The sequence below is a fragment of the Poeciliopsis prolifica genome, unplaced genomic scaffold, assembly GCF_027474105.1.
Source record: "Poeciliopsis prolifica strain line A6 unplaced genomic scaffold, Auburn_PproV2 SCAFFOLD027, whole genome shotgun sequence".
Lineage (NCBI taxonomy): Eukaryota > Metazoa > Chordata > Actinopteri > Cyprinodontiformes > Poeciliidae > Poeciliopsis > Poeciliopsis prolifica.
Genome location: NW_026562402.1, coordinates 3,460,531 through 3,480,623, shown reverse-complemented (window position 1 = coordinate 3,480,623; position 20,093 = coordinate 3,460,531). Strand labels below are relative to the sequence as shown.

The following is a 20,093-nucleotide window of genomic DNA, read 5'->3' as shown; positions in this document are numbered from 1 at the left end:
CAGTAGATAATGTGGCACGTTGATCCAATGAAGTCTCTAAGCCTCAGACTTTGTTTCTCATCAGTTCTTAAATTTCTGTACAGGAGGGCACGATGATTTGCTTTTTGAGATTTTCTTCTGTTTGTTTTATGTTGTCACACAGGTTCTTACAGGGGCAATATGAATTTTCCTGTACCATATAGTATCATTTTATAGCACAGTCAACTATCTATGTTACATTCAGTAGCAGGGTGGTAAAAAAAAACAAAAAACAAGGGTAATATATTTTTGGGCAAGAAATATAATGGAATCATATAAAAGCGGTTTTTGTAGAGAAAGAGTGGTGATGGATCTGATGTTTTGTTTAGAAGATGTTTTGGGAAACCATATTTTGCTGATAATGGGACATTATGGCTAAGAGGTTGAAATACTGATGGCAACATGAAAGGGACTGTAACATGCATTCAGTGTCAATTTAAAACACAATCATGTAACATTGTTAACTTCAATTGTTTTAAAAATATTGCATATGTCAAATATGACATACAAGTAATTTTACTGCCTAATTTATCAGCTTGAAATTGGGCCTCTGTCTCTTTAAAAATTGATGCCCCTTCGTTGAAACTCCACCATCAGGAAGGCATCACAACATCTGTCCTTTACCAACCTGTTAACAGCATTTTTTTTTTTTTGCCTGAGTTGCACTGAAAAGTAGCTCATATAATTAGCTCAGCAGATATGCAGATGCATCAGGTGTTTGCTAATTGCTGCTTGCTAGTCTGAAGGAGCTGGGTGGGGGAGTAAAAAGGGAGAGATGCCCTGTGAGGTGAAAGCAAGGTCGCTTGGAAACTCCAGTGCTGAGGTGGAGCTGCAAATGGGAAAGAGGAGGAGATGCGCTTTTGGTCCCTTCAGCTGTTTTTCACAGCAGAATGAGAAATCTTTTCATCTCCAGTGGCAGCAGCCAAACATGCATGAATGAATGAGGGCAACACTCCAGGCATGTTTTTGTTAGGGGAATAATATAGTAACATGGCATAAATCTTTTAAAAAAGTACATTTTTCAAAATACTTTAAGTAGCTTCAAGTGAAGAATTATAACGTGAAAAATTGGGGGGTAGAATGTGCCTTTACATTTTCAGCTGAGAAAACAAAGATAATGTTTTATTTTATTTATTTTTTTAAAATAAAAATAGGGTAAAATAAAAAGGCCCAGATGATGAGCTCAGAGGCCTTCATTGAAAAGTGAAACAACGCTGACATATTGACACCAGTTGATGTCTAAATATAACTGAAAGGTTGCTGGGATTGATCAAATACACTTACCTTTCATTGTCTAGGTTCAGGCTAAATTTGTCTAGAATTTATTAGTTTATTATATATTCTAGGCTGCATATACATACAAAAATTCCCATTCTAAAATCAAGATAACAGACAATTGTTTGCATGAGAGGAATCTTTAAAAGGGTTAGTTATGCAGCAGAACGCTGATGCCATTAAAATGATCTTTTGACCAAAAAAAAAAATGATTTTCTCAGATTTTTATGTATTATTTGCTGTTTGGTTCTCATATTATTTTATTGTGAATTGCTGTGATGTTTGCAACTTGAAGGTGCCATAAAAGTAAAGGTTAACTTATTTAAACTTGCGTATGTGTGGATTGAAAAAAACTGTGATCAGTACATTAATTATATAAAAATTATATCATATGTTTATTAACCTGCACAGATTTCAAATGTCATCAAAAAATAAAACAGCAACAGAAAGCTCTTCAGAAAATCCACACACATCCTCTTATCAACCAAACACAGATAATGACATTATGATTACAATCATTTCACACTGTTTTTTTTAATTTTTTTTATTTGCCTTAAAAAATTTTTTAAAGAAAAATCGATTCATTGCACTTTCACCACTGTTGAATCAGCAAAATGGAAAACATTTGGATGTTGGACATTTTCACTTGACATTTACAAGACCTTTTTTTTTCCCGCTGTTCTGCTAAAGCAAGCCTAAGACAATACCAGCCTTGTAGCTCAGGCGCGAACAGCCGTTCTGTGAGCCGAACGGTGAGCGGCGCTTTACGACCGGCCGGTTTTAGTGTCCACAATGACTTTTAACTGTCCTTATCTCAACATAAATAATGTGCCTGTAAACGTTAATCATCTACACGCTGGTAATGAGACATGTTCAACAGCCATAAAGAGTTATTTTCAGTCTTTTTTTTTTTTTTCAAGAGTCCTGAACCCACTGGAATTGTTTTTAAAAGCAGAGAGGATGGACACAAAGCAACAATAAGAGAAAAAAAATCATTACAATAAAATTATTTAATAGCTCTAAAGTTAGGTTATTGTGTCCTTATCTTTTAGCATTCCACTTGAACGTGTTTGCATTGATGTCCTCTGTTTAGTGTAATGTTTCTCCAAAAACATTTCTTTTTTTTTTCAGGAAATAGGTAGTTGATGTTGGATGTATTGAGGAGATATAGCTTGCTGGACGGACATCAGTCCTAGTTCTTAGCTCTTCTTAAGTTGTTTATAAGCTGCAGATTGCATTTTGAAAGTCCTACTACAATCCGCTCCTGGTTCGTCATTCACAGCCAGTGTTTCCAATAAAAATCCAAGATTACGTGGTCGTCGGTAGTTTTTTTTGTTTTTTATTATTTTCTTTTTTTCTTTTTCTTTTTGCCTTCTTTGCCTTCTGCCCGTTTTGGTCCATATTAGAACAGTTTTCCCACAGCTTCAGAATCGGGGGAAGTTACTTCAGGATGAGGATGATTGTCCGTTCTGTGACTTTAGAGTTAGCCGGAAAGCTAGTTCTGTTGTCTGCCGATGCTCACGCTTGAGACAGAGCACACCAGGAATTCTGTGGCGCCATCGATGTCTGAGTGAAAGGATAATCCTCGTATTTAACGTCCACGTGTCCGGATGCCGTACTGTCTAGCTGAGAGGCGGTCTGCAGAAAGGAAGGAGACAAAAGCTTCATTAACTAAAAAAGCAACTCTTTCTAGATATAACAAAAAACGAGACATTACACTATGGCTTGCACTCAGCTAAAATATCCTATTAATGTAATTTTCTTATTTGAATTGAAAAATGATTGTCCCCAGTTGTCCCTTGTGTTGCCTGATCAGTCCCTGTGTGTGTATTTAAACTCAACTGCATCCATCCTCTCCACAAATCGATCCATATTCATAACACCGATAGATACTCCACTATATTTGTTTTGTTTTGTTTTTCTTTTTTATTATTAAAATAGAGGACCACCACCTCTTTAGGGTTTAGTATTAAAGAATATTCATTTTGGAATGGATCAAATTGTTAAATGAATCTTTTCGCAGCTTTATTTTTTTGTCAGCGCATATCTGACATATTTAAAAGAAAATGCATCCTTGGAAGATGTGATGCCCAGGTGCAATGCTAGCTTACATGCCAACATTAGCCGGCGATTTCAAAGCAGCCAGTCTCAGAGCGCTGTTCATTTTTATTGCTGCTGATTTGCTGAAACCTCAGGAGCGTAGATAACAAAAACCGTAGACGTTAGCTTCTGCTGTAGAGGTTTCCACTGTGTATATTTGGTGTGTAAACGATTAAGAGTTGCAGTTATAAGCATTTTTAAAAGGGGTAAAAGCAGCTGTGAATTTTAGCTATGGTCCTAACCCTGACAAATGCCGGGGAGCTCAGTAAATATTCCTCAGCCACATTCTGTAAGGAGTGATAGCCGTCTTGTTGTTTAAAGTTATCAGTTTTATTTTTCTCCATCATACCAATTCTCTAAGTCAATGATTTAGTGTCGCTTGTTTTCTCCATTCTGTATGGAGTGTCAGAAGAATGTGATGGGAGGAAGGGTTACCTGAGAGCCAGATGTGATGGTCTGCCCTGTGTAGGGCGACGGGGCCATGCTGGGTTCACTTTTAATAGTGGAGGCGTGTTCGGAGACTGACAGGGAGGACGGGGAGCTAGTGTCAGAGGTGATGGAGCCTAAAAACACAACAGGAAAATCATTCACTCTCAGTATGTTGTGTCCATTTTTTAAGGCTCTTTTTACTTTCTGTCCTCAAGGCTGATATGATTTGACCAATGCGATTCCTGTGCGTGGGACCCAACCTGTGGACGCTTTAGTCTTCGCTATCTTGGGTTTACGCTTCCTTGTCTGAATGCTTTCTTTCTTCATGGCCAGCGGTCTGGGCACCTGGAGGGAGTACAGCAACACATGAGCTGGGCTTCCCTCCCAAACCCCAACACAACAGGAGCCACAGAGTGTGTTATGTCATCTCACACAAGCCCTTCTCCCACACATCACAGCGACCTCCATGACCTCTGTGAGGCTTTGTCTTCCCCGACGCAGCGAGTTGATTAAAGGAGTGTTGGTGTTGGTGCGACCTACCCCGTGCAGCTTCATGTAGAGGCCGCAGGCGTTACAGACGGGCTCTCCTTCAGCGTTGCGTCTCCATAACGTGGTGGTGCTGGTGTGGCAGTTGGTGCAACACAGGCCGGCCCGGCGGGACGTGGTCTGCTGCAGCACACACACACACACACACACAAAAAGACTCAAACACAGGACTTTCTAACTATAATTTGTCGCAAAATCATAAATAACATTTTTTTTTTCTCTTCTAGCGCTCAGTTCTAAATGCTGTGGGGCTGCAAAGAGCCTTGTCTAAAAAAAGCACATATCAAGGACAAGGTCAGCGTGGGACAAATAAAAACATGGAGAGAAATGCCCACAGTGGCAGCTCACAACCACATCTGCTGTGAAAAGGAGGAGAAACAAAACAGAGTTGTGAAGACTTGGCTTGCACCCAAAACAACACACTTTACAAACACTCCAAGTTTTATTTCATTAGCATTTTATAACCACTTAATCAACATTTAGCAATCGGCAAGTTCATATGAAATTGACACGAGGAGTAAATTATGGGAGGTGTTATGAAAATACAGCTGGTAAAAATGGCTGAAGCCTATACGGAAAATACTTAGAGGGAAAGAATTTAGACTTTTTCAAATAATAAAAATAATAAAAAAAAACCTTCTGTAGAAAAAAAGAATAATCAGTTTCTGAGATTAAAGTAAGGAATGTTTTCTCCCATTGCCGGTAAATCATCTTTCAGAGATTTCAACTTTTTCAACGTCCACATTCTGAAAACAGCAACAGGTGAGAAGCTGCTTTTTGATTAAGATGTTCATAAATTATTTCTCATCCCGACTCCTGTTCTTTTGCAATTAGTTAACGCATAAATAGAAACAAACTGTCTGACATGACGGATGACAATTCACGAGTTATCCTGATTTTATCATTTTGATTGTGTCCTTAAATTGTATTTTAATTTTCGTTTGAATTGTGCAGAAGACATTCATAACAATTACCTTTCTGGCCTAAATATCTTATTTCCAAGCTAGATTGCTAGGGAATTACCGTAACTATCCATCTTTCAATATATTATTGTTTATTGCAAGCAATATATAATAATAATAATAATAATAATAATAATAATAATAATAATAATAATAATAATAATAATAATAATAATAATAATAATAATAGTAGTTGTATTCTCTCCTCTGGCTGTGTCTTACCATCCGTTTCTGGGGCTTGATGAGCGGCCTGTTGATGCCGTTCATCTTGTGGTAGAGGCCGCAGGCGTTGCACAGGTAATGCCCGGTTCCGTCTCTGCGCCACAGCGGCGTGGACACGGAGCCGCAGTTCACGCATTCCCTGCCCTCTGTAGGCATGTCGTCCATCAGCTCTGACGGGAGGAAGGAGACATCCGTGAGATGACCGGAGCGCTCCCTGCATGCTCATTGGGTCATTTCTGACATCACAATATCCCCATCTGAGTTCGACATTGAACACAAGTAAGCGCGTGGACGGTGCGGGGGTCACCGGTTCCAGGCCAGCGCGTGATAAATAACCCGCGGAGGGAGGAATGTAACCCCGCGCTCTTTCTGCTCCGCTCCGCGTGATGCGGAGATCAGCAGGGAGTCGGAATGGGGGTGAAGGTGGCCGGGTATCGGGGGAAGGTTATCAGGAGGATCCAGGATTCCCCCATCATCCATCACGGCGCTGACAGAGGACGGGCTCCGGCCTCCAGCCGGCCGAATTCCAGAGCGGGCCTTCATTCCGGGCTGGGCCGCTCTCCACTCCTCCCTACATGGAGCTGGCGCATATAATACTGATGAGAAGGAGGCATCGTGCGCATGCGCTGAGGATTGCGTATCAATGCATATCAATTAGCATGGGAAAAAAATAATAATGATAACGACCACTGACTGTTTCGTAATATATTGGGCCTTAAACAACAGGATTGTGTGGTTGTTGCGGGTTCGATTCCCAGCCATGGACCTTCTGTCTATTCCATTGAGAACGGAGGCCGCAGAAACCTGTTTGTTTTCTTTCAAAAAAGCTGGACTATAAACATAAAATATATTTGTACAACTCGGTAAAAAAATTAAGCGATGCCTTAAAATGATCATTTTGTCTTGATTTTACTTTTCATGGATTAATGTTTCAGTGAAATTAATATTTGAGTACAATGAACATTGTTCTTTTTTTCTATGTCAACATCTCTAAAATATTTCAGGCATAAATGTAGTATTTATTTCCAGAGAACGAGAAATGGTCAAAATAATAATTAAAAAAATTAACAAAAGATGCAGCGCTTTCAGACCTCAGATAATGCAAACAAAACAAGTTCATTCTCATTTAGAAACAACAATACAAATGTTTGAACTCAGGGAGAGTTCAGAAATGAATATTTGGTGGAAAAACTGCGAGGTTTTGAGTGGGACTCGGTGCAGTGGCCTCTGACATTTTTCAAGAGCTGTTTGTTTCTTATAACTTAAGCAATTTTATGTACTATTTGTTTTGTCAGTAATTTTTTCCTCAACGCCTATTTTGACAAATTCCTGTGCTTGAAACTTTTTCTACGGATTAATTTATTTATTCAACACCTAATTATTTTCTGACTTTAAAACCACGGGGAAACAAACATGATGTTTTATTAACCGAAGTATCTGCTTTTCTCAAAATGAAAATAGTGTACATGTATGTTTAAGACAGGAATATTTCCTATTTCCAATTAGTTTCTTCAGAAGGAGGCAGAGTATGAACTCTAAAATTATATTCATTCCAAACAAACAAAAATGCAAACAAACAAAAAAGAGCATCGCTTCCAGGAAGGCCCTGGATCCTCTAGGCCTGCTGAAGGTCACGTTGATCTGCAGATTCAGTCAAAGCGACACGTTTTAACTGTGAACACATTTCAAAATGACACTAGTTCAGTTTTGCTGCTTCATCCTGACCGACACCTTTTTTTTTTGTTCCTGTTGTTTCTTTGTCACATAGGATGAACCACATGAGCAGAGCCATCTCAGCAATAAGTTAGACTCAAATAAATTCTGTCAAAATAAAAGTAAAATAAATAAAATGTCTGCCAGCTGTCTTTGGATTGGAAAGATTCTGACAGGTGAAGTCGACATGAAAACTGTGAGAAATGTGTCAGCTTAGATCCTGCTTGAAAATGAAACATGTTTTAATTTTAAGTGGTGTGTGACTGAGCTTCATGTAGGTACAGTGTTGAAAAAAAAAAAGTATAATCAACCCAGTATAAAGGAATCACAGAAAGAGAAACTCAAACCGGTCCACTTTGCCCCATAGAGCTAAATCCATTTGGAATTTAGAAATTAATTTGCATCATCTTAATATTCTGACACTTTGATCTTTTGAATTGTATCCATCTCGTTCTGATAGATGATAATATTCCCAGAATAAATATGCCCTTAGCTGCTCTTTAATTAACCAGAGAGGAAAATGAGTTTGAGCTCCAGAGGACCCCTCTGCCCCCCAGTCCTCAGCATACCTGCCAGGCGGAGAGGCTGATGCGGGCCAAGGTGAGAACTGCACCAAACTCCACTGCTGTGTATTGAACCTCCGCTCTGAGGTTGTGGGATTAAATTAACTCGTTAATTGATCGCTCCAGCAGAGCCTCTGCTCTGGGGAATGTGGATTGTCTCGACCTGACGGGGCATTGTTCAGTGGAGGCGCTCCGATGTGTTTCTGGGACTCTGATTGAATCTCGGAGCGCGTTACACAAGCGTTATACAGCCGCAGGGCTCTCCATCACCTCCTGTAATAAATAACCCGGCGAGGCCTGATAAGAGCATTCTTAAAGAGACAGTCGCTCGTTTAGTCAACAGAAGCTTCCGAGAGAATCGAGATGGAGAAAATAAAAAATGTTGGATTCAAGGCTCAAAGGGAAATTTGACCTAACACAATGAGGGAAGCTTTGATGTGTCGGAATAATAAAACATCTATTTTTAAATACCCGAAAATTTAAAGTTAGTGTTTTTCCTCCTTCGAATTACATATAATGAAATTAAAATCTTGACAAACTGGACTCGATGTAACACCTGCGGAACATAACTCGACCCAGATTCGGTTCGACACTCACCCAGACTGGACCTCCGTCCGCCCAGAGCTCCCTGCCGGCCCTGCAGACTGATCACGCCGCTCTCAAAGGGCCCCGGCGTCCAGGAGGACGTGGCCATCTCCGGGCTCATGTAAGCGTACGGACTGGAGTAGGAGCCCCCCACGGAGCGCACCAGCGCCCCTCCGTACTGGCTCTGGTAGCCGGCGTCCCGCCCGGGGTTGGTGCTGACCGGCGGGCTGTGCGAGTAGGAGAAGCCGTGCGGAGGGTGAGGGCTGCTGGGGGCGAAGGAGGAGCCGTCCGCGGCGCTCTGAGCCCAGCCGTGGTGCCCGGCCAGGCCGTGGGACTGGTGGGTGGACTCGCAGGTCTGCAGGTAGGGCAGGGTGGGCAGCATGGCCGGGACCCTGCTGGTGGGGACGTACACCGGGGAGCTGGCCGAGGGGTGGATGTAGTTCCCGGTGTCGTGGGGGTACGGGGACTGGCTGGAGGACAGGGCCAGGCTTTGGTACATTCTGAAACTTTTAGTCTTCAGACGAATCGAAGGAAGACAGATAGAGATCCGACTGTCCCCAAACTGGAGAACGTTCCTTTCCTTTTGAACCAGCAGCTCTTCAACAAACTTGCACAGATTCTCCCAACTCACTCTGGCAAAAAAAAACATCCAGAAAATAAATTAAAAAAATAAAAATAATAATAGTTCTTAACAAGCACCCAAATATCGACCATATTCATATGTAAAGCAGGACATTATCCTGCTGGCTCATTATTAAAAACAAAAAAGATTGTTTTTTTTTTTGGGGGGGGATTCAGTGCTATATTAAAAATAAACAAAAACAACAACAAAAATGAAAACTTTTAAAGGCACATAAATTAATCGAATTCCAATCGAATTGAAAATATTCCACTTACTCAGTTAAACTAGTTGAATTCTACCGATTAAGGTCGTTTTCCAACATGCTAAAAAGAAACTTAAAATGACACATCAGTTTGTGATTAAGGCATAAAATGTGGAAGAAAGTGACATGAAGACGTTTTCCCTTCAAGATGTGCTTCTGCTGCCTGGGGTTCAGCTAAAGATATGAAATATTAGTAAACTGCACAAAACAGAAGATTTATCCACAGGTCGCATGACCTGCTGGAGGCTGCACAAAAATATACGAGGAAAAACCTGAATCAACATATTCAGCTCCATTCTGACCGAAATGTGGAGGTTGAAGTATAATGACAGATGAGCTCGGAATTCATTTTTATAGTGCATGCACTATTTTTCTTAAAATTGGAAAATTGTCCATAAACAAGTATATATTTCTCTTGGTTTGTTTAAAATTTCAATTCTAATTTTCTTTTCTGTTTTCGTAATTTTACAACAACTGAAAATAGAATGTATTTATATGTTACATTTTGATATCACTTAGTCTATGAATAACAGGCCAAATAGGCCTTCGATTTTTTTTGATTATTCGATGCGCACAAAAGAAACAAAGACATATTAGAATATTAATGATCAACAATCATTGACATGCATCAGTCATATTTTACTGTCGTCGCCCTTGCTTGACGTGAAACGGATGGAAACGACATTAAGTGCCGCTGCTGTCTGTCGAGGCGCAGACAGAGCGCAGGTCCTGCGGCCTCATTACGTCCCGACCCGAGCGGAAACCGAGCGGCAGATCGGTCCACATTTATCTCTCCCCAGTTGCAGATTATTTTTAATCATTTCTTCTATGAATAGAAACTCAAATCGCATAAAGAAAAAAAAAAAAAAAAAAAAAAAGTTGATAATGGCTCCTGCTTCTCTCCGTCCCCAGGCCTCTCGGAGTTTTATCTCACCAGATAAGGACGGTCCGGTGATAAAGCGGTCCGGTTCCCCCTCAGCAGAGACCCAGGAGCTCAGCTGGGCAGACCTGGACCACACCGCGCAGACACGGAGCGTCTCCGCAGCTCTGTGCGTTTGTGTGCAAAAACAAAAGAAGGAAAAAAGAAAGAAAGAAAAAGTTGGAGATGATGGAACCGAAGTTGCTGCTGTTGGGTGACTCTTTACGGTTTATTTCCCCCCCGCTTCTTGTTTGGATCCGCCGGTCGCTGCAGCGCGGCTCTTCCTCTCCGTGTATCTGCAGATTGCTGCTGCAGCTGATAATTTTTGATATGGGTGTGCGTCTCTGCGCTCTCCTACTGGAACATTTGTACTGAGGAGGAAAAAAAAAAAAAAAAAGAAAAAAGAAACACGTGACGCAAGCCGTCGCTCCGAGGTAGGCCAAGGTGGGGAGGAGAGGAAAAGGTGGAGGGGGAGGTCCCCTGCAGCGGAGGGCCCAAAGCTCCGCAGTGTGGGCGTTGAAGGGTCCCCGCTTTCACCAGAGACCTGGGTTCGCTTTTCAAGCCATTCATTCTAAAGATGGATAATCATTTTTAATTATAGATTTTGTTAAAGGGATTTTCTTCAGCCTCTACTACAGAGCCCGGCTCTGGGTCTGTGAAATTTAAAGTTGGCTCTGTCGCTGGAGAGTAAAAGTTCTACTTCATGGTTTTTTGTTTTTAATTCATGTGGAGATGTTTATGAACTCTCTCTCTTTAGGGGAAACAGAGCGATTAGACAATAACCAACCTCATGCAGAGCAATCCAGCGCAACAGATATGAGCGGTTAACAGAGGGAGAAGCATGACGTCACCGGATAAAACGGAATTTATGACGTTATACCTGGTTATAACATATGCAACTATGACCTGTTGTATGTGTTTTTAATAATAATAATAATAATAATAATAATAATAATAATAATAATAATAATAATAATAATAATAATAATAATAATAATAGAGACAGTTTTATTACAACAAAATATTAGAGTATGAACAGCCCAGTGAATCTTTTCTTCCCCTATCCTTTTCTCTTCTTTTCTTTTCTTTTCTTTTCTTTTCTTTTCTCTTCTTTTTCTTATTCTCTTTTCCTTTTCTCTTCTTTTCTTTTCTTCCCTTCTCTCCTTTTCTCCACCAGGCCCTGAGATCGAGTGTCTCTCCTAATGCCATTAAGTCCCGTCTGAGTGAACGCGTCCTGTCATGGGAGCATTAATTAACGCCTCCTGCCTGCCGCTTCATTGGATCTGTTTGTTTCTTCTCCTCTCCTAACAGCCGGACGTCTGGCGACGTCTTTCACCGCCGAGACTGAGCGAATTCTGTTGGTTGAAAATGAGGCGTTTTCATGACAGACAGGCCGAAACGACTATAGAGCTTGAGCTTCATCTGGACATGCATAAATAGTCATATGTTATCCTTTATTGATCAGTGGGAAAAACTCATCTGTGAACATAAAATGTCCAAAAACATCAGAGATGACAGGAAGGGAAGGTAAAATGAACTCAAGTAGAAACCAGAAAATCTGGGAAATCTTTGAAGAATTTGTTCTTTTGCACAAAGTTATATGTAAAAAAATATTTTTATAAATATTGCACCAAATGGGAATAGAATTTCAGACAGACAGACAGATAGAAAGATAGATAGATTCATTCTTTCTTTCTTTCCTTCTTTCTTTGTTTCTTTCTTTTCGTTTTGCTTTGTTTGCTCATTATTCATAACAACACACTGCACAGCATGCAGAATGAGAGAAAAACAAAAAAGCCAAAGGAAAACTGTGAAAAATCTTCAGAGCACTTTAAAAATGGCAGAAAGCATTGCCTGTTGTGAAGAAATACGGGTGTTTTAAAAGTGTTATAAATTGTAAAAAGAAATACAAAAGAGTTTGGTGGAGTTATCTTTATCGAGCTGCAGGAAAACAATCCCATATTTTATTATGAAAAAGCTCCTCAAATGATGCATTTTATGCCTGGGTATAAATAACAGCTCCCTCCAGTGGTTGCTTTGAGAAAAACAATGACCACCGCTCTGAAAAGCTCAATTTCATTTAACTGTTTTCCATTTCCTGGTTTATCATGTTTACATTTAATTATGTACATTACTTATCGAAAAGCCTTCTGGAGTAAATCGCAAACCACATTATGAAATCCTGCTCTAAACTTTTGAACGTTTAAACCAAACAGACAATTCATATTGCAAAAAGTAAAAGCATATTCCTTAAAAAGCTAAGCAGCACAATATGTATTGCAACTTCCAGACATGCTGTTTAAGAGGCACAGTGTATTGCTGGTTTTAGTCTCCTACTGCTTCAACATATGAAGAAAAAGTTAAATTACTATTTTAAAGTTTTTATATATTTTAAGTACTTCCATGTATTTTATTTCTTTTATGTTATTTTACAACAAATTTAAAAATCATGGTAATACAATTTCAATTGAATTTGACTTTTTTTTTTTTACTTTATTTTGCTTGATTTTGTGTTTTATTTGGTCTCTGTTATTGTGTAAAATCAAACATAGACAGTAAGCTAATTCTGTTTTGTTTAAATTTCAATTAGTTGTCACCCTACAGTCTGACTTTATATAACTTTACAAAATAATACAACCACAAAACAGAGAGAGCATAAACAGTTGCAGGATCAGTTGAATGATGAAATAAATCAACTGTAACAACTGGAATAAAGAGGATACTTTGTGGAGCAGGATATTCGCTAATATTTCTGAAAGAATAGCCAAAGCTTTCAACTGTAGATTTTATTTTCCATATTTACTTCTAAAAGCTTTTCCCTGAATGCCATCACAAAAAAACATTTCTCTCCCTGAAAGAGAGAAGTTGTGAGGAAGGTTTAGCAGAGGGAGTAATTGTTCTCTCTCGATGCTGGGAGCCTGATAGCTGCCTTATGGATGAGGTGATCGCTGAGGGCCTGCTCCAGCGCCGCGTCGCTCTGCTCCCCCGCCCCACCGGTCAGTCTGTGGTTATGTCAATAACAACTGGGACTGAGCGATCCCTCCGCAGGCTGCATATCTGCTGTTTATGTCAGTTTTTGCTCATGTTTCTGCTGTTTGGCTGATAGCTCCATCCACCCGGGGAGAGAAGTGTCTTTTCACTTTGATCATCTTCGAATGCGACGCCTCTGTCCTTTATGGCTGCATTCTTTTCAACAGGAATGGAATTTCAGCCTCTGTCTTCATTTTACATACACAAGGCTGCAAGATAAGTGAGGAATTTCCCAAAGGTATTTATTGTCAATGAGGGAGCAGACAGAGTTTGTGCTGTCTGTCTGTCTGTCTGTCTTGTTTTAAAGCTTTTTCTCTAATTTCTTGTCAGCTGTGCAAATTGAAGCTGATCACTCCTGATAAGACCGCATCCACTCTTCATTCATCACATTATCAGCCTCAAAACCATAATGAGCAGTTGGAAGAGATGTGTTTTATCGTCGGTGTATGCGGAGGCTAACCGACCAGAGACAGGAGTGAAGCTCAGGCAGCAGCCGATCCCACGTCTGCAGGACACAGATCCACAGATCTTTTCCGATTCTTTTCTATGAGTATCTCAGACGGGTGAGTGTAAAGATTTGTAGGTCAGGTAAACGGGGCCAAAACAATATTTTCTCCAGGGTAAATATTACTGCAGCATGCATCTCACTTCTCTCTGGGATTTAGTGTGCATCACCATGTGACTCTTCCCCCCTGATAGGACAGCTCCTCTCCCAAAGGGTCATTTTCTCTTCAACCACTCTTGGTTATTGGACAGACACAACATTAACAGATTGGAAAAACATCGTGTTGTTGAGTAAATCTGAGGTGTCACATTCAGACGATTGACATCAAGAATGTCTGGATCCATCCCTCCTTGTTTCATATCAGTTCTGTCAGTGGTTGAAGGGATTAAATTGTTGCTCAAATGTAACAAACGTTGGTCTCCAATCGAACAGAGTCTATCAGACTACCAGGTGTGAAAACACCCATAAACACTACAGCCTACATGAATTTTGTATAGTAGGTTAAATTTTTTTATTCTTAGGTAAGGTTTAATTTTCCAGTAGACATCAGATTAGCACAACTGCATCATCGATCGTGTTTTTAACCTTCAGATTGCCGTCAGGAAATGATGGGGGATGCCATCATGTAATCTCATACTGAAGGCAAATTGTTCTCTAATTCTTTTCCTACACGCCAGATGACTGTTTTCCCATTAATCACCGTTTTCTGCCATTTTCCAGACCACCAGCCTGACCGAGCTTCAGTGGGACTCACTCCTCCTAACTGATGTCATGTTTCCGCTCCATACCGCAACAACGTCCCAACAACGTGAACCTTCACATGCGCTCTCCTGGCCACAGACCTCCACCAGAAACAGGGAACACAAGCAGCAGATAGAGAGGAAGGAAGGAAGAAAGGATTTAAAGGCATACAAGGCCCAAGCCTGTGCAGCGCTGCTCAGTGGGGAATGTAAAGTAGGAGTCAGCTTAATCTCCAGCACCCATAAGAGACTGGCTCCTGTCTGCCTGACTGCCACTGCCATATCTGTGTTTCATTTCAGCCTGTCAGGTCCTATCTGGCTCCCCGAAAACTGCTTCTGCCGGCTGCAGGACCCCCTGACGGTGGGCAGAGGATCTGGACTATTTATTTGTGGTTATTTGTGAATAAATTGCCTTAAACACATGTGTTTTTGCACAGTAATTTAGATTTTTCTTTTTGTAATCTTAAACCCCCCCAAAAAATCCAAACATCAGTATTTGGGGATTACAATAAAAGTTAAAGTTAAAGACAAATTTGAACACACAAACAAAGTGGAAGCAAAAAACAAACAAACAAACCCAAAAAACATACAAACATTCCATAAATTAATTTAAAAACACTGAACGCTTTTTGTCAAGAGACAAAGAAGTTTAGCAAGACAAATCAGAATTATTTTTATTAAATAATTTATTTTAAAATGAATTTCTTGGGACCTTTATTTGACAGTGATTATGTATATTACATTGTGAGAGAAGAGAAGTCATTTGGCAAAGGTCAAATTACATGAGTTGTGCGCTTTACCCCTGGATAACCACGGCCCAGATCAGGTTTATCGTTAAACATCCTGATGTTTATGTTTCCTTTTCAGTCGTGTTCAGGATTTGGAGCTCATTTTTGTGTCTTTCATTTCTATGACCAAAGTCAAGAAATACAGTAAATTCTTACTTTTTCTGAAGTCATTAAAGCTACTATTTTGATAAAAAAAAATATTTGTTACATATTTATTAAAACTCCCACTATGTAGTGACAGCATGGTATGAAACCAATGATATGAAAAAAAATCAAGCTCCTTCCGCAGCGGTAACCAGAGACAACCAATCAGAGTCAGGAGGCGTGTCTTAGCGTTGTCAGTCACCCTCTGTGTACAGCTGCTACTCAATTAAATTCAGTTCATTTATAAAGTGACAAATCACAACAAATTCCTCACCCCCCCTTCTTCCTCCACTTGCTCTCTGCTATGCCACAGCTACCACAGCCTGTTATGAATGCTAAGGCTAGATAGCCTTAGCATGTTGGTGTATAAATAGTTTTCCTATAATGGTAGGTTGTTTCTCTCCCATTAGCACATCTAGCAAAGAGTACATGAGATTGATTGACAGCAATAAGACCCTCCTCCTGGCTCTGATTGGTTGTTTTTGATTGGGAGCGGCTCATTTCTTCAGATGGCAGTAATAGATCAGGGAGGAAGTGAAAGAGATCGTCTGTCTCATAACACACTATGTGGCGACAGTTTCAAAAAATATGTAAAAAACATGTTTATTTTCAATAAAAGTTAAATACTGCAGCTTTAATTGCTGTTCCTTTTAATATTTCCCCCCATTTGTTATCTGAACTGCATCTGGGGCTCTGTACTCCATCTGCAGGTGAGATTTCAGGGAAAAACTTGGACAACACAACAACAGCCTCTAGTTAGCCACGAGGTGTGAAAAACACAAGGAGAAAAACCAAAAGCAGTGGAAAAACTGACAGAGGTGCTAGAAGTTACTGGCTGCATGAGCTCCATATCATGCAAACAGTATCTTGCTGCCACAGAAATAAATCACTTTGACCTTTCTACAAAAATTTTGCATTTGCTCAAAGCTCTTCATAACCCCTCATGCGCTAGTAATATAAAACCTGCAGAGTTTCCAATACACCCCAGAAGAGCTCACCAAGATCATGAAGACCATCATCTTTCAGGCTTATTTTCTACATCTATATCCAGCATTAAGAAGGCGTACTCAAAACAACTTTTAGAGTGTTCCATAAAGCTTTAATTAAACCCTGGGATTCCACACCGGCCTGTCCTGCGCAGTGATCCCACAAGTTCCCTCGTATCTGATAATGCTGAAAGCAATTACTTGTCATTACTCAATTTAATCTGCTGCAGATTGAGCCTTTCCTTTTGTCCAAACAGCGATGAAGAGTTAAATAGGGTGTGAAACATCTTGCTTTCCCCAAAGTACCATAAACGGCTAATTTACACAGATCATTTACCGATGGTTCAGCCACACAACACAGAGCCTCACAGCCAGCTGTCACTTCTGCTGCAAACAGAGGTTCCCATCATCAGAGACAAAACCAAAAGAGACACCTACAGGTACTTTCAGTGGATATATGTCTATATTTCAAAACCGATTTGGTTTCTTCTGGCATCCATGCTGATTTTTTTTATGTATTTTGTTGCCTGCTTGTGTCCAGAGAACAACTGGGCCAAACACCGATATGGGTCACAGGAGATGAACTTAAGACGCACAGATGACTGATAATCCATGTTTGTGCATGTGTTAGAGTGCAGGACTATTGACTGATATCTGTAGACAATAGGATGCGATCAGTCACCTGACAACGCCGTCATAAGATTTGTTTACCCGCAAATGATGGAGTGAAGACGAAATATTCTGAAGACTATAAAAAATGAGAGCGAGAAAAAAAACACTTTACTTCAGGAGGATCACTGTGTTTTCAAAGGGCTGAGATAATATCATTAAAACCAATATAGACCCACAAAATCAATCAATCCTCTTCAATATTCTCCCTCTCGTAATACTAATATTACTAGCATGGTCGGTATGGTCAGTTAAAAAGCGTCTCTGTGCTCCTTAAACAGAGTTCAACTCTTTGGGCGTATTACAAGGTAAAATCGGTGAGGAAATATTTTACAGGTCAATTGTGTGTTTAGTGAGAGCGGATTCAGATGCTTGAGTAAATGAAAAGAGAAAAGTACAAAGTAAATCACAGAACCATAGAGTTGATAGAAAAGTGTAATGTGAAGGGATGTTATAAATATATAGAAAATTTGTTTGGCTAAAATAAATGTCTCAATATAAATGAAATAATATTTAAAAACTTGACATGGGTACAACCTTGAACTAAAATGTAACAGATAGCCTGATTTCAAATGAACAAGTTGTTGGTGAAAGTGTAAATCTTCTATTTTTATAGATTGATGGAAAATATTTAATCAGGTCTACTAGTTTTGGTGCCACTAGACGGACTTAAGGTGTACTTAATTCTATGTAAATCCGTGTTTATATATTTATCAAGCACATTATGATAAATTTAACTCCCACTCACTTTTTTTGTCTTAAAAAATCTTTCAACCTTTGCTCAATGCTGCAAAGGTGTGTATATACATCTTGAACTTTTCTCACATAAAAACAACCTTTACTGTTTGAATGTTATTTGCCATTGTCTGACAAAAAAGTAGTACAATAAGAGTAAAATTGAAGGGAAATAAAAAAAAAAAAAAAAGAGAGAAAGCCGGACTTGCATTTTCTGTTTGGTTAGAGCCCACAAACTGGTCCCAGTGCAGCTGACTGATGGGACAGTTTAACACCATGTTTAGCTCCTGCTGCTGTTGTTCCAGACCAAAGTCAGCACATTCAAATGGTTTACTGCTAAAGAATATCATGTCCTCTGCAAACGACTTCTTCCTATTACTTCTTGGAAAATCTTTTTGAATATATAAATTGGGTAGTAGGGTTGGTCCGCCGCAAGAAGGTCCTGAGTTTGATTCCCGGCCTGGGGTCTTTAAAGCATGGAGTTTGCATGTTCTCCCTGTGCATGTGTGGGTTCTCTCTGGGCACTCCGTGTTCCTCCCTCAAAAACATGACTTTCAGGTTGTCTGGTCTCTCTAAATACTCTCAGGTGTGTGTGTGTCCATGATTGTTTGTTCTGTCTGACTCTGTGTTGTCCTGTGATGGTCTGGCAATTTTAGTTGATTTTCATTCAAAAATACTAATTAATTATTTGCTATTGGTGATTGTCTTATAGAGCTATATGGTGGTGAGAGCTTGGCTGGAGGCTAAAGCTCCAAGGTGGAGCTTTGGGGAAATAGGTGGTGCTTTGCATGAGCAGGCGTTAAAGCTGCAGTGTGTAACTTATTAAAAAAATAAATAAAATGTTTCTTACATTTTAAACTATCACTATTTCCTGATCAAACATTACGAGACACATAATTTGTGAAAATGAAAAAAAAACTGAAATCAAGCTCCTTCATGCAACATAATTGAATTTCCCACAAACAAACTAGATTTTCCAGACAAACCAACAGGAGTTCATTTAAAGCTCAATCAACAAGGCTGGTGTGAAAACACCTTTACTTCTTGGAAGCCGACGACACAGAAATGAAGGCAGGATGACCATACACAACCACACACATTTTTTATTTATTAATCTTTTTCAAATGGAGTGAAAAAGCACAGAAAAACAACCCGGGTACCAAAGCTGCTTGCAGACACGCTCAAAGGCACGGCATGTACTCGGGCTGCAGGGATCTTATCTTGAGCAAACGCGACTCCACATGTCGGACCGTCTGCTGGAGAGCTGATGGAATGTCCAGGTGAGCTCTTCACCTGACTCACCTGACTCCATGTGACTTATATGAAAACAAAACTTCCTGTCTGCATAATGCTGTTGACAGTAGCTGCAACCATTTGCATCAGTTCAGTTTATTCATCCAGTTAGATGTAGAAATTCAATCATGAAGGCAGAAAACAAAACAAATACAAAATACAGTGCTGTGCATATTTATTGGGAGAACTAATAAAGGGGGGGATTTTTCTTTTTTTTTTTATTGTCACAGCCAATGAGGACAGAAAACAATTGTTCAATGAAAAATTCTCTTTGAAATCTGAAGATTTTCAACGGTTCCCAGTAGAACCAGTTTGATTTGTGTTCATTTTATGTTTAAATATGAAAAATGTATTAGTTCTAAGTATATTTCCATATTACCTGGAATGGTTTATCAAATACTTAAAGAGATAACCAAATCTTCCAAAAGGTGAAAGAGTAATAATATTGCCGTACTGACAAATGATTTCACTTGTTTTTGGTTTATATCTTATTGAATCTAGTAATTTTTCCATATTCCCACACTGCACTTTCATGTATTGTTCTTCGTATGCATGTCTTTGCATTCCTTAGAAAGATTTTATATTACGCATACATTTTGTTGCTGTCCCTAAATTCTTGCACCATTTTTGATTTTGCTTCTTTTTCCTACTAAAAAAAGGTCGCCTTGAATTTGCTTTTGAATGAAGCTTTTGATGCTTTTTCACTGGCCATCAGCAAAACCTGAGTGAATAACTCCAGTGTAGTTGAGTTAATCACAAATCGACATCTACGAGAGTCTGAACTATCAAAATCTTTTAATTAGTAAATTAACGTTTAGAAAAGTACAAAAAAAACTTCAGTGTTTCAAACTTTTTTTTAAAAAGAAGTTGGGACATTTGTAAAGAAACCATTAGTTTGTAAAAGTAATATCTTTACTTTCACTTCAGATTGTTAGGAGATGCAATGCTGTGAGACACCAGAAGGGGGCAGTAAGAACATATTCACCA

General features: G+C 39.6%; 1 protein-coding gene and 1 long non-coding RNA gene across 5 annotated transcripts; one reads left to right on the top strand and one right to left on the bottom strand.

Annotated features, from left to right (window-relative positions):
• Nucleotides 1-1,671: 1,671 nt before the first annotated feature.
• gata5 (GATA binding protein 5) lies at nucleotides 1,672-10,566 on the bottom strand. 2 transcript variants are annotated; one of them, XM_055048603.1, is made up of 7 exons: nucleotides 10,232-10,566; nucleotides 8,426-9,045; nucleotides 5,553-5,722; nucleotides 4,363-4,488; nucleotides 4,083-4,167; nucleotides 3,829-3,956; nucleotides 1,672-2,931 (listed from the first exon to the last, which is right to left on the bottom strand). In XM_055048603.1, the coding sequence occupies exons 2-7, from the start codon at nucleotides 8,910-8,912 to the stop codon at nucleotides 2,812-2,814; spliced, it is 1,116 nt and encodes a 371-aa protein (XP_054904578.1). In that variant the 5' UTR covers nucleotides 8,913-9,045; nucleotides 10,232-10,566; the 3' UTR covers nucleotides 1,672-2,811. The 2 variants fall into 2 exon arrangements, with proteins under 2 accessions (XP_054904578.1, XP_054904577.1); XM_055048602.1 differs by having other exon boundaries at nucleotides 4,363-4,491; nucleotides 10,232-10,564.
• A 2,201-nt stretch (nucleotides 10,567-12,767) lies between these two features.
• On the top strand, nucleotides 12,768-14,881 carry LOC129371788 (uncharacterized). Of its 3 annotated transcripts, XR_008607201.1 has the most exons (4): nucleotides 12,768-13,484; nucleotides 13,577-13,809; nucleotides 14,472-14,705; nucleotides 14,792-14,881. It is a non-coding gene; the product is annotated as an uncharacterized LOC129371788 (long non-coding RNA). The 3 variants fall into 3 exon arrangements; XR_008607200.1 differs by having other exon boundaries at nucleotides 12,768-13,466; nucleotides 14,472-14,870; XR_008607199.1 differs by having other exon boundaries at nucleotides 14,472-14,870.
• The last annotated feature ends 5,212 nt before the right edge of the window (nucleotides 14,882-20,093 follow it).

Coding starts and splice junctions, on each gene's coding strand:
- gata5 (XM_055048602.1), bottom strand. CDS start 8,912: ATGTACCAAAGCCTGGCCCTGTCCTCCAGCCAGTCCCCGTACCCCCAC. Junction 4,168..4,362: donor TCTACATGAAGCTGCACGGG/GTAGGTCGCACC, acceptor TACTCCCTCCAG/GTGCCCAGACCGCTGGCCAT. Junction 3,957..4,082: donor GAAGACTAAAGCGTCCACAG/GTTGGGTCCCAC, acceptor TTGTGTTTTTAG/GCTCCATCACCTCTGACACT.